Below are 14,097 nucleotides of genomic sequence, written 5' to 3'. Positions count from 1 at the left end.
CTCCATTATGACCAAAAAAAATTACCTTATTAGCCATGCAAACGAAATATTACTTAAAACTTAGAAAGTAAGAACATTTCATTTGGAGTATTATAATGATGTCGTATCTGTCATGTCATGTTAGAATTTTTAAAAATTTACTTATGTCGTTGGGTTAACACATACCCACACCTGTACATGCTTCCTAGCTTAAAACCTTGAATTCAAAAAAAAAAAAAAATTTCTTCCTTTTGAGAAGACCTTGAATGCAAATTTGGCTCGTATTCGAACAAAATCATATGAACTAATCTAAACTCATTTACAACCCTACCTGATAATTATATCAATCCAACCTAAGTATTAGTATATTAGAGCCATAATTTAGGAAACATTGTTATGACATCAACCATGCAACGTGGCGCAAGTTACACCAATGAAGTATACAATAGGATTAATGAGGACGTCACACCTAGCTAGCCACTAATGCAATATTCAACTATGGTTTTCCCCGACCAAAAAAAATATCGAGTTTGAAAAAATCATTTGGGTTTTGAAGTTAAAACTTTGAAGTACCACAAGTACAGCAATGAATTCATTAATTTTTCTAAACAAGTTCATGATCTCCTCTGTTAACTTGGAATTGTGCCCTAACATTCGGACAATCAGAATAAAATCAGATGGCCAACGATACACCACGTGTACATATATACAACATAGCTGGTGAAAGTTACAGATAATTTTTCCACTAAAAAATTCACTTTATTCCACAATTTTTTTAAAACAAAAAATAGAACTATTATATTCTTATATATTTCATACAATGAAGTTGACAACGTATTAAATTAGGGATTGATGATAGCTTTGTTTATAAAAGTCTTCACCTGCCTTCCTTAGCCCTTAAACTATGGCTACAAATCAGTAATATTAGTTTATTGTTTGAAGTACTTGTCATCAGAAGCATTTCCATGTGTAAAAGTCAAAAGGGGGGAATTACATGTTGAACATTAGTCGGTAGAGATTTGAATTATAAGTAAAACTATATTTTAAAAAATTTAAACAAGGTGATAATAATGGGCAAGAGAAATGATACATTTCACATGTATGGTGCAGCATCTTGTAACCTGCCATAAAGTTAGACTCTTTTATCGGGCAGATTACATCAAGCCATTTGTTTTATGCAAATATTTATTGATTATTAATTGTTGGCAATGTTACTACGTGGAAGAGGTATACCTAGAGAAATATTGACTTGTGTTAATGCTAAGGCTCAAATCCAATGGATGTAGCTATCCTATTTTTAAAATAAGGTATCTCATATCATCGATATATACATTATTTCTTTCACAATATATAAATTCACACAGTTATGAGACTCACTACATATTATAAAATAGATTATGCATACTACAAATATATGAGATAATTAATACCCTATTATAGAAGGGAAGCCATCTTTCATTAATTTTGATGACCCATGTTCTCCATGAGGCAGTTAATCAAAGTGGCTTGATTATGCAATTAATGAATATAATTAAGGACTATGAGATGCATCACCTAAAAGGGTATGCTTGTGTTGTGGATTAGCAGTAGTACCTCAAAAAAGCATTGACCTTGTATATATATTTATGTTAGTATTTATTAATGTCACCGTCCCATACCTTCCCGAACGGCTCCTTGATAGAAAAGGAAACAAAACAAAACGGACTAAATTAAATATTAAGAGTTTGACATCCGAGATGGCGGGAAGCTTTACTATAAATAGGCTAGAGGATCCCCTCTTCCAAACCACAACATAACAAACTAAGCTAAGCACAAACACTTCAACAAACAGCTCTCTTTCTCTCTCTGTATATCTCCATCTTTGCCTCTTGTTTTGTTTCAATGGCGATCCCTGTGATTGATTTCTCAAAGCTCAATGGCAAGAAGAGGGCCGAGACATTGGCTCAAATTGCTAATGGATGTGAGGAATGGGGATTCTTCCAGGTACTTCTCTCACTTCCTTAGCAATATCCAAAGTCGATTACATACAAAAGGGTGTCTAAGAATGGTGGAAATGAGTTTCCAATTCCCATCACCATTCTATCCCTTGTCTATATTTTATTTTAGTTAATTAATGTATGATTATGCGCACAAGAATATTTATGGTTGCATTAATGTTACAGCTGGTGAACCATGGGATTTCGGAGGAGCTCCTTGAAAGGGTGAAGAAGGTCAGCTCCGAGTGGTTTAAGCTTGAAAGAGAAGAAAATTTCAAGAACTCAACACTAGTGAAGAAGTTGAATGAATTGGCGGAAACCAAGAGCGGCAAGTTGGAGAATGTGGACTGGGAGGATGTCGTTACTCTCTTAGACGATAACGAGTGGCCAGCTCAAACCCCAGGATTCAAGTAAGCATTGCATATATACATTAATTTCCTATAGTGATCACTATGCTGAAATTTGTTCAGGCTTTACTAAAGAGGCTGAGTTCTGTGCTAGTTACTAGAACTCTACTTTGGTTGCTGGCAAATTGGAAAGAGCAAAGAATATAGTACAATGAGAATCCAATAATGTACAAACAAACAACTATAAGTAATATATACCAACCTGAACACATTAATGGATTTGAAGCAACAAAATGTTTCATTTTGTCACTAGACTCATTCTAGGATTTCCAACTTCCTTTGTAATTTCTTTTTTGGATTTCTGGATATCCTCTCATGTCACCATGTGGTTCTCAACTTTCAAATCGATTTCTGATCCTTTGGGTACAAATACAGTCCATGCTTTATGCTTTCTCTTTTAAACTTGTACGTTTATAACATTAATACTCAAAATGATGGAACATTATTGATAAGTTCAACTTCTAGCCAAAAGCATGCAGATGACCTAAAAACTTACCAAGGTTCATTAAACTAGTTAGAAATTCCTAGTCCTTGAATATGTGGATTCTGATATCGTTTGGCTTGTGATGTTACAGGGAAACCATGGCTGAATACCGGTCAGAATTGAAGAAATTGGCCGCAAAGGTCATGGAAGTGATGGATGAGAATTTGGGCTTACCAAAGGGATACATTAAGAAGGCATTTGATGGGGAAGGAGATGATGCCTTCTTTGGTACTAAGGTGAGCCACTACCCCCCATGTTCCCATCCGGAGCTGGTGAATGGTCTCCGAGCTCACACTGATGCCGGCGGTGTCATCTTACTTTACCAAGACGATGTGGTGGGTGGTCTTCAAATCCTCAAAGATGGGAAATGGATCGATGTCCAGCCACTACCAAACTCCATCGTCATCAACACTGGAGATCAGGTTGAGGTCTTAAGCAATGGCCGATATAAGAGTGTCTGGCACCGGGTTTTGGCTGCTCCAGAAGGGAACAGGAGATCAATTGCTTCATTTTACAATCCCTCACTTAAGGCCACGATATCCCCTGCACCACAGCTAGTGGAGAATGTTAAGGAAGAGGTGGATCAAGTTTACCCCAAGTTTGTGTTTGGAGACTACATGTCTGTTTATGCTGAGCAGAAGTTCCTCCCAAAGGAACCAAGGTTCCAGGCTGTGAGAGCCATGTAAGAAGGTTAAACTTCAAATATTTAGGAGATTACAAGTTTGGTTTTTCCTTCTGTGATAAAGATTGTCCTAATGGCAAAGGATACCCCTGGCTTGTCTTACTCTTAACTTCATGTAGGGGAGGAAAGAAAGTTGAAGTGGGTATTAGTGTTTGTGTGTGTGTTTTAGATTGCTGTTTTTCTATCTTGTTATGCACTTATGGGTTTCTTTAATGCACCTACTAATTTTCTCAACAAAAAAAAATTAATATACCTACTAAAGGTTTGGTTTGTGCAATAGATTATATAAATGGTACTTTTTGAATATTGTTCACAAATTGTAAGGTTTTCATTTCCTTGCTAGGTGTCAATGGAATTCTTATATAATCATCTTAAGATACTTTTCGTTTTTTCTTCATTCTTTTTTTTATATATAAATACAATAAAATTTTAACATATGGCATCCACTCTATAATGATTGTTCTTCATTATCAAGTTTAGGACCTCAATTGGTTTTTGTTATTGACATATCTCTTATCTACTGACAAGAAACTTAATAAGCTGAGCTCTTCATTAATAATAAAAATAAAAAGTGGTCCTGATGATTGTTATTTATTATTAAATCTAAGACATTAATTGATTTTTTGTATAAATAGATCTCTTATTTGACGACTAGAAACTTAATAAGTTGAGCTCTTCATTAATAATAAAAATAAAAAGTGGTCTTGATGATTGTTATTTATTATTAGGTTCAAGACATCAATTGGTATTTTGTATAAATAAATCTTCTATTTGACGACAAGAAATTTAATAAGTGGGGTTCATTATTAATAATAAAGTTAAAGGTGGTCCCACGTACAGTTCTTTTCATTATGTTTATGGTTGAAACATTCCATAATTTGCTGTTGAGTTATTGAAACTGGTAGACTCAATTGGTGTCTTTTTTGGAAGATATTGTTAAATTCAACCACTCGATTTTCTTCCAATAGCTCAACTTGGACCTCAGCAAAATTTTACAAAAATAACAATCATTAGTGAAATAGTAAAGTTAAGAATACAAAATAAGTCAACTGTTGTGTTTGCATAAAAATTGGATTTGATAATCTGATGAAATCTGTTTGAATTGGAAATCTAAAGGGCAAAAGAAATTCCACTCAATGATAGGAGAGAGAGAGAGAGAGAGAGAGAGAGAACTACACCTATCACCATATAAATTAAGCAGTTAGCAAGTACTAGAATAAGATGTCTTAGAAATAATAATGGCAGTAGTGATCAACATTAAATTGACTCCCAAGAAAATATCAGTATGAAAATTATTTCTCATGACGTGTCCTATTCCATAGATATTCTAGTATTATTTCAATGAGACGTTTTCACAAGAAATTCAACTAATATATCACAAAGAGAAAATAAATAAGAAAGAATACAGGAAGTCAAACAAACATCAATCAACTTTCAGATTCATCGATGGATCTACAAGATTAAATCTTTATTGCTGTGTAATAGATGACACTATACAAGTACATTTTGTCATATTGAAATGAAGAAAAAAAAAAATAGGATTCACATGGAAGCCAATGTGGGAATGAATCGTATTATTTACTCTTTGTAAAGTCAAATATTCTTTGATCTAAGTTTACAATATGTACAGTAGTTTTGCACAAACTTCAATCTGAGACAGAAAGAGGCTTCAAAGGGCCTTTTGATCTAGCCTTTCATTCCAATTTAGGCAGCGAATCAAGCTGTGAAACCAATCACCTGTCTGGTCAGACTTGTTAACTGTTGGAAGTGGGTGCTGGCTCATAGATATTCGTACAGAATCTCCTCGTGAGAGTTGCTGCCTTCTCTTCCCATCAAAAGAAACCCATGCGTTGCTTCTAGCATCTTCTGGAATCTGTCAAATACAACAATGTTAAACTCCTAACAAAAATACAATGGCCAAAACTATGATCAATAAGCCAGACTTTCATAGTGACAAGATACAAAACAACATTTTACTTCTCATGTGATCACAAAATGCTTGAAACATGACAAATATCATAGAACGAGAGAATTTGGCACGGCAATGGTACTTTTTTCCGGATACCATTGAAGAAAGATGATAGGGATTTATAAAAGATGAAATCCAACCATTGCATTGATATGAATACAGGTAACAAAAGCTCATAGAATGCTTTGGACCACTCTCCCATGTACTTGAGTTCCTACTTATGAAAAAAATTATTTAATTCTTAATTCTTACAGTTCATTAGGCCACGTCTCGAGGTTTAGTTCATTTTTGATAAACGAGACAAACAAATCACAAACACATTTTGCACCCTCAATGCAAAACTCTTACCAATCCACAGCCAAAAAAAGCCTCAAATCACTGTAATCTGTTTCAATTTAGCTAATGTATATCTCAACAGACAATGAAAATAACTAATAAGAACATATTTTCATGAAATTCCTAGGATTTAGATATAAAAATAAAAATTAAAAAAAAAAAAAAAAAAACCAAATCTGTTAATTGACTAACAGTAGGATAGATTTTATTGTTAGTAGCCACACCTAAAAGAGGAATTCCCACGATAGTTGATGGGATGCATATTAGGAAAGTACATGGTAGTAATCCAATTAAGGATTTCAATTCTAGCTGGGACAGCTATGATCATGGTAGCTGCCAACCCGTAATCGCAATGACCCAATTGCAAGAGTGGAGGCAAGCTACTAGTGTCTATCAGCGAGAACTAGGCTTGGTTTCATCAGTAGTGCCAGCATATTCTGTCTCACCCAGCAGCCCACCCATTAATTATTCAGAGCTGGCCAGCAGGCCAGGCAGACTAGGACCATCAAAGAAAACCTTATATCTACCTTAGAAAACTCCACCCACCAAGTTGAGTTTTTAAATTATCTTTATCATTATGTTTATGATTGTGTTCATAATTATGTCAAGGGCAATACTTGATTACAGTTCTTCAGATGCAATACATTAGATTCCCCAATAAAGCACAAACAGTGCTGCACCTAAGAAATTGTAGCTAAGTTTTACCCTTATATATCAACATATATGAACATTGTAGAGCTTTGACCGCACACTAATCAAAATAATATAAGTCTACAAGTCAAAGAAACACAGCACTCCTAACACAACTGATTCCTGATATGTGGTTGAATATGGAAATAAAAGGACATTAGAATCCTATTGCTCCAGAGATTACACAATATCAGGCCCTTCAAATACATGCTGGCATGTTGAGTGAGCATTCGCATTTGAAAAATGCGACTCCAAGACAATTCCTAAAACCCACACTCAAAGCCATTTAGCATAGCTTTGTCAACATGCCTTAAGAACAGCAATAACTAAATAGTGAACAAAGTAAAAATTATATATTCCTTCTGCTTCTTCTACATATGGTGATTCTCTGTTAATAGATATAGAGCAGCTCCCTCTATGAGTTGGGAACCACCATGATACGATGTTGATTTCCAATTCAAATGTCAGCCTTGTATGTACACTTCACATGAAGACTGAAGAATTTTTCCTCTAATTCCAAAAAGTGAAAAAACCAAAATGAAAGAAGAGACTTTGTCACTTGGCACCTAAAGTGCACTATGCTCTCTCAGATACAAGTCAGTCCAACCAAACCAGCACCCTTTTTTTTAATATAGGTAATATAATTCAAAAATGCCGAAGGGATGCAACCCAAGTGCATGGGAAGTACACAAGGGAACACCCAAAAGGGGGAAAAGAATATTATAAAAAAAAATACAGAATTGTCATCTCAAATTAATATCATCAATAAAAGCTAACGAATCTGACGATGTAGATGGCCTGGCAGTATCCTTTTTTGTACAGTATAAGAGCTATAGGTGGCAAAATCAAGACAATATACAGGCTAAAACCAAAATTTCTTCCAAGAAAAAATAATAGCATATCTACCAGAATGTGAGCTAAAGCTACAGATTTAATAATAACTGGTCACTAGATTATTAATAACATCACCTTCATCTCCAACCTTGCCGAATCCGGAAGTATAACCGGTCTAAATGAGAGGGAGTGGGGGCAGATTGGTGTAAACAGCATGCAAGGAACATTTGGATGCACCTGCATTTAGATTTCAATAATGGCCTTAATAGTTGTAATAAAGAGCAACAGCAAACAGCAACAAATGATGATATTTTGGATTGCAGAATTGAATTTATATATTTTGGGTCAATGAGTTTGAAAATAAGAGCACTGATTTGATAGACACGAATATTGTGATTCTTGCATTGCAATACCTAAGTCATAATTAGAATTAGACTATTTAATGGAGTAATCTGCTGTAGGGAGATCTTTTCTTCCTTCTACTTTGAAGAGAACTCGAGACCATTAAATGAAGGATTTTAAGAAAAGTTCATTTTAATAAACTAATAAATAAACAAGCGCAGCAGATTATACATCCAACATGTAAAGTCAGAAAACTTAACACGTTATGTGCCAGCAGAGGACATAACAGCAACTGTGTTGAACAACGTTAGTTTCTAAAATATCAAATATTCTGATGTCTGTTATGCTTAATTCAGTTTTAGACTTTTTCTGCTTCCTTGTACACAAAAACACTGTGATCCCCCAAGAAGAGATATTATCTACTAAGCTAATACAAAAAGATGAAGGGATTTTCTTCATGTAACGATTAACTCATTAGAGTTCCAATAATGGTCAGATGTCTTTGATGCATCCAAGACATATGATCATTATAATTCATAGACACCAAATTTAAAAGCAAGCTTAAGCCAAGCCTGTCATTCCTACACTGCATCAATCTCATTATCAAATACAAAGCTCCCAATTCTAGCATAGTCCTTAAAGAGAGGAGAGTGAGATTTTCATATTTATAGCACATTTCTAGTTGCCAATAAAGTAAATAGATGGCTCCCAGATGAAAAATGGTGTCCTTTGTATTTAACCTAGGCAACAACATTCCAACACAATGTTGGTAGTTGTTTTTACCAAAAATGGTTGTTTTGATCCTCTTATCTTCATGCCAAAAAAAGGCTGTTTTAAATTTTTTTTTTTTTTTTAAATAATAATCATTTCTGAAAGCTCACATTTAATTTGAGCTAAAAAAACCATGCCCTACAAATAATACATATCCTAGAACCAAAAGTTATATAACCATTACTTGAATACAAAGAAAAGCTTACCATGGAACCTCCTGCAGCTGTAGAGTAAGCAGTACTTCCTGTTGGTGTGGCTACAATGACTCCATCACCTTGCACCTAAAGAAATGGTACTCATTACTAAAAGCATGGCAATGTCATAAACTTATCTTTTCTAACTACATCAAAGTTTAGACATGAGATGTAGCTTAAATGGTAGCTATTGCTTTAGATTATATAAATGTTGGACTTCTTGTGATTGGAGAGGGCAAATAACAACTCCTCAGCCCACATAATAGTTAACATGAAATTTTCAAATAGGTTTCCCATTTTTCTTGTATTAACGAAATGAATTCACTAACCTCACCTTGGTTATGAGCCTGTCATGTTCATAGCATTCAATTTTAGAGAGGTATGGATTAGAACCCCGATCAACAACGACCTCATTTAGGACATCAAATACTTTCCCAGGCATTGCTTTACCATTTCGAAAAATTTCACATCGAAGGCGCATTCTAAGAGTTATATAGACACCATCCACAGTGTTATTTCCATGGATGACTTGTCTTAAGTCTTGTTTATAGTCATCAAACTACATCAAAAGAAATATAAAAGGAGTCAAACAAATGGCTATTCATGAAAAAATAATTAAGACAATAACAAAAGACAAAGGCTGAGTTAAGAAGCTTACAGTATGGGAAGTCAGAAATCCAAGAGATCCAAGATTAAATGATACAACAGGGGGCACAGCATCTCTAAATGAATTTGACGCATGTAGTATAACCCCATCTCCCCCCAAGCAAGCCACAAAATCAACCCTTTCATGTAGATCACTGCATCAAGGACATCCAACAGGTCAACAAAATTCTCAATGAAGTATAGGAATATTAACAACTATTTCAATGTTGTTGCTCTTAAGCCAAGGAGTTCCACTACCTGGTGTCTTGACTATAAAAAGTCTGAATAAATCCAAACCCTGGGATTCTAGCAAATATGTCATGCACATCAGGTTCCACAAGAACATTCATTTTCTCTTCATAATACAGAAAAGAGGCAACCTGAAATTCCATGCAATAAATGCAGTTAACAATAGCTATGCAAAAATTAAATAAGTAACTCTAAAAGTACGCATGACCTTTTTTATTGATTGACAGAGATCCTTCATTATACCACAGAATAGGATAACAGGGTATCCTCTTGAATACAAGACTGCTAGGCAAGACATCCCTTACCTGAGACAAATTCTACTAAGAACATGTTCTGATTACTCATCTCTTTAAAGTTCACAAATAAAGACATATTTACTGCTCAATTTTCAATAACATGATAAAGCAGCCACAACCCTATTGTCTGTGTTGTCTTAGATATATCATATATCTTTATTTGGGACTGGAAGCTATAAGTCACAGTCCAAAAAAAAAAACTTATTACACCAAAAATAAATATTTTTTCAAGGCAAATTATCAACAAGCTACAAACATGATAAGGAAAGAAAAATTAAAAAAGGAGCAGAAACCATATTTTGTTAGTAAACCAATTGATTTCCCAGATATTAAATTTTAGGAATTTACTAACAAGATATTTCTGATGGTACCTCTTTAGCTTGTTCCATGAGCTCTTGCCCCAGTTTCTTTAACAACAATACAGTCTTTGGTATCGATTTCCACATAAGCATCTGCTGCTGGGTACTAGGATGAGTGAAGGCTAAGGAGGATTCTGTCACCTTTTCTCTGGTACAAGAAAATCCATCTGTTCGAACTAAAAACATTTCTGCTTTCCTTCTTGACTGCACCCTTACAACACCAGTTGCAGAAGCGCACATATCACCTCCAATCGTAGCCAGGTCATCACTGGCTGAAACTAAGGCAGCTCCACCATTGATCTTATGATCCTTCAGTACAGATTTGGATGTTACATGCTCATCAAAGTTATTAGTCACAATCGTAGAGATATTTTCTTTCATCAAAGAAGACCTTTCCCCTTTGCCCAGTCCATTCATAACTGGACCAGTGGCAACCAAAATATCACCAATCAAATACTTCCCATTGTCAGCAGGTGATTTTTGGGGTTCTGGATATAAATTTTTTCCATTAAGTGAACCATTGGAACTTCCTGACTCCAGAGTCACTGGTACAGTATTTGTAGCAACCGTAGCACCTTTCCACATTGTCCCAATACACACCTCTCTTGAAACTGGCAGCATTTCAAACCTTTTCAATTGATAATTAAAATAAGTAGGAGGGGAGATCTTTCTACTCCTAAAAAATTTAGACATTTCTTTTTTGGAGAAGACACTGCATGGAGGAACCTGAGCCTTCAGAGGGTCAGTTTCCCTGCTGAAGTTTGCATCAGATCCTACTCCATTATCAGCTAATTCTACTGATGTCAGACCTTGGGGAGAAATATGGCCATTGTAGGCCCCATTACTGCTTTCAGGTTCCTTAACTTTGAAGGGAGAGACTTTTTCGTAGGGTACTCCATTTGAAACATGATATGTACCCAAAGACTCTTGAATTGACATGTTCTCCCTTTTAAGAAGGGAGTTTTCTTCAAAAAGGGAAGACTCCTGAAGTTTTCCCATTTCATTTGCATCACGTAATAACATATCATTGGAAGCAACTGACCGACTAGAGACAACATGTGATGCAGAACGAGTCATGTACTGCCTCCACCTGGAGACCATGGCAGAAGTTCTCTGCACTCCTTCCCTACTGTGAAGATATATGGGCTTTTTGCTGCAATCTGAAACTAAAGATGCAAACTTCTCAACCTGCTCCATCGTAGGTGCGGTCCCAACTTCAACAGGAATTTTGACCAGTTCAACTTTCTGAGACAAAATAGCATCATCTATGGCTGCTTGGTAAAAGTTATCCTTTACAGTCTCTGCTCTAAGATCTACAATAGTCTTATACCCTTTATTCACCAACCACTTCAGACCTTCTTCTGTCACCTGACCACCCATCCAAAAAGCTACCTCAGAATCTTTGGGCTCTGAGTCTTCTTTAGAAGTCGAAAAATAAATGGGCTTCCAATTCGCAAACAGTGCATGGCATGGATAATCCTCCTGACGAGAAAAACCAGAATCATAGCATACATTCTTCAGTCTCTGAAGTTTCCTCCATACATCCAAGCTTCGATTATCATCAGGCATCAAATAGTTTTCAAGAGCGACATGGAAGCTCTCACAACACCTTTTCATCTCACTCCTGTAAATGGCAAGTGGAGGAAGCTTATCCTCCGAGCTTACATCTCCAATCCGAAATGAATTTTGGATTGAGGATCTTCCAGAAAGGACGTCAGCTCTTCCTTTGTTAAGGAGGGATACCATGCAGCCAAGGACAGAGACTAGTTTATCTTCCAATAGTGGTTTTTCGTCGGATGTGAAGTCATATGAAACACTACATTCACCAGTCAATGGATTGCATAATGTGTCCATTAGTGCAGCATGAAGCCGTTCAGCCGTTCTAAAGATTCTACAATATGCCTCAACCTCTGCAATATCCCCAGGAACTGGACCAACCCAAGGCACCGGTGACGAGTCATAAGACTGCAAGGTCTTCACATCCAAATAAAGCAGTGTCAGTCTAACTTATTTTACAGACCATCAATTCATTGAATCTCCACTAGATACATCCAAGAAAGTGGGTGCTCAAGTATACTATTAAGAAAAGGAAGGAAATCAGTGCAAAAGACCAACAACAGTATTATAACACAAAGATGCATCATAGCAAACAATCTTGCAAAAATAGAGGAGAATGTGTTAATATCAGATTTAGAGGCCCACTATCGATAGTTTTGAGGACATAATTCATAGCAAACTAAAGGGGTGGAATAACTCATTTTAGGCTTTCAAACATTTAAATTCAGAACATTAGCTAAAATATAACCACAATAAACGATGCAAGACAATTAATCAAAGCACCCTTAATGCATTTAAGTCCCCATTACAAATGGGTTTTCTCATTCAAACAAATCCCAATCAAAATGTAATATGTTACCAATCAGCCTACGGTTTCTCCGCCCACAACAACCAAAACAAAAAACATGATCAAACCCATTACGATTTCACAAAATCCACACACAACCCGCATCTCCAACCAACTAAATCTCTCCAAGAAACATTATCTTCAGCTCTCTCGGTCATTTAATCAAACACCCATTACCTCAATTAAGCAAAAAAAAAAATAAGTTGAAAGAGTTGCAGTGAGAGCACGTGACCTGAGAGTCCAACCCGAAACTGAGGGAGGAAGACTTGGAGAGCTCCGCAGTGACCACTAACTTAAGCTTTCTCTTCAAGCGATCCTTCTTACTCTGCGACTCAAGCTTGGTACTACCACCACCACCCCAGAACTGAGATGGCTTAGAGTTAGAGACCCAAAACTGAGAAGAAACTATAGCTGACGACGATGATGACATTCCGGTGGCCGGAGCAGAGATGTTCTTGTCGACGACGGCGATGGCCACTCGGCACAAATAGCAACATGCCACCATATGTGTGGAATCAAAGCAAAAAAATATATAAAAAATAAAAAAAAGAGTTTTTTTTTTTTTTTTTTTTTTTGGAGAGATGAGAAAATAGCAGTGTGTCTGTGTTTGAGGATAATGTGGTTAGAGGTTGGAAATTGTAGTAGTGTTGGATTTGGATAGGAGTAGGACAATCATTTAGTTTTGTTCTGTTTCAGTTTCAATCTCTCATTCTTGTGATGTGAGTTAGTTTGGCATTCAGATTGAGAAAGATTCTTGATGTGATGTTTTTTTGGATTCAGGAGATATATATCCTATTACTATGGTCATTTTGGGTGAACTGTGGCTTGCTGATCCACTTCGGCTAGGTGGCCAGGACAATTCTTTGGGTTTTTTTCTTTTTCTTTTTCTTTCTTTTAAAATGTTCATAGACTCAGTGCCACTTGTCCAAAAATCATTTTATGTCGAAATTTTGCTCATTTTATCTTAAATATTAAAATGTTGAATTATGATTTATGATAGTCGAAAGTCTTTTTTTTTTTTTTAGGATAATTTACGATAGTTGAAGTCCATTTATAGTAATCAAGAAGAAAAAAAAATCTCTAAAAAGAAAGAGATATGTTAAAAAGAGAAGTGACTTTTTTCACATCTTAGTATCTTTTTTATTTTGGGGGTATACTGAAGATAGCATTAGAAACTAACCGACGGGAATAGAAGTTTGAGGGCAAAGTCTCTCATAGTACACACTAAAAATATCATAATAATACAGCATGCAAACTATAAAAAATACTAAAATCTTGGTCTTGTTCTAAGCCTCTCCTGATAGGACGCACCTATTCACTTTATGAAAGCAATGGTTCATCCTCACCTAAGAAATCTAGCATATGAGGATCTTACAGTCCAAAATCAAAATCACATAGTGTAAGTTACAGTTATGAAGATCTAAAATCCACCCAAATACAACTTTAGCATCAAGTTTAATTTCAACAGCCGAGAGATTAA

General features: G+C 35.6%; 2 protein-coding genes across 3 annotated transcripts; one reads left to right on the top strand and one right to left on the bottom strand.

Annotated features, from left to right (window-relative positions):
* The first annotated feature begins 1,783 nt into the window (after nt 1–1,783).
* Nucleotides 1,784–3,818, top strand: LOC142621220 (1-aminocyclopropane-1-carboxylate oxidase 5). The gene is made up of 3 exons (XM_075794538.1): nt 1,784–1,962; nt 2,142–2,365; nt 2,938–3,818. The coding sequence occupies exons 1-3, from the start codon at nt 1,861–1,863 to the stop codon at nt 3,530–3,532; spliced, it is 921 nt and encodes a 306-aa protein (XP_075650653.1). The 5' UTR covers nt 1,784–1,860; the 3' UTR covers nt 3,533–3,818.
* A 1,159-nt stretch (nt 3,819–4,977) lies between these two features.
* Nucleotides 4,978–13,227, bottom strand: LOC142619528 (NAD kinase 2, chloroplastic). 2 transcript variants are annotated; one of them, XR_012841505.1, is made up of 8 exons: nt 12,850–13,199; nt 10,226–12,187; nt 9,568–9,689; nt 9,323–9,464; nt 8,994–9,223; nt 8,677–8,751; nt 7,493–7,594; nt 4,978–5,401 (listed from the first exon to the last, which is right to left on the bottom strand). XR_012841505.1 is itself a non-coding variant. In XM_075792658.1 (8 exons), exons 1-8 carry the CDS (start codon nt 13,120–13,122, stop codon nt 5,198–5,200), a joined length of 3,105 nt encoding a protein of 1,034 aa, XP_075648773.1. In that variant the 5' UTR covers nt 13,123–13,227; the 3' UTR covers nt 4,978–5,197. The 2 variants fall into 2 exon arrangements, 1 of the variants encoding a protein (XP_075648773.1); XM_075792658.1 differs by having other exon boundaries at nt 8,999–9,223; nt 12,850–13,227.
* Between the last annotated feature and the right edge of the window lie 870 nt (nt 13,228–14,097).

Source organism: Castanea sativa, chromosome 12, assembly GCF_040712315.1.
Source record: "Castanea sativa cultivar Marrone di Chiusa Pesio chromosome 12, ASM4071231v1".
Lineage (NCBI taxonomy): Eukaryota > Viridiplantae > Streptophyta > Magnoliopsida > Fagales > Fagaceae > Castanea > Castanea sativa.
Note: the sequence above shows the minus strand (reverse complement) of the source record. Positions and strands in the feature narration are given on the sequence as shown.

Excerpts from the sequence above, each read along its gene's own strand:
- LOC142621220 (XM_075794538.1), top strand. The coding sequence starts at position 1,861 with ATGGCGATCCCTGTGATTGATTTCTCAAAGCTCAATGGCAAGAAGAGG. Across the intron at positions 1,963-2,141 it reads AGGAATGGGGATTCTTCCAG|CTGGTGAACCATGGGATTTC; the intron begins GTACTTCTCTCA and ends TTAATGTTACAG. Across the intron at positions 2,366-2,937 it reads GCTCAAACCCCAGGATTCAA|GGAAACCATGGCTGAATACC; the intron begins GTAAGCATTGCA and ends GTGATGTTACAG.
- LOC142619528 (XM_075792658.1), bottom strand. The coding sequence starts at position 13,122 with ATGGTGGCATGTTGCTATTTGTGCCGAGTGGCCATCGCCGTCGTCGAC. Across the intron at positions 12,188-12,849 it reads GTTTCGGGTTGGACTCTCAG|ACCTTGCAGTCTTATGACTC; the intron begins GTCACGTGCTCT and ends TTGGATGTGAAG. Across the intron at positions 7,595-8,676 it reads CAGCTGCAGGAGGTTCCATG|GTGCATCCAAATGTTCCTTG; the intron begins GTAAGCTTTTCT and ends ATCTAAATGCAG.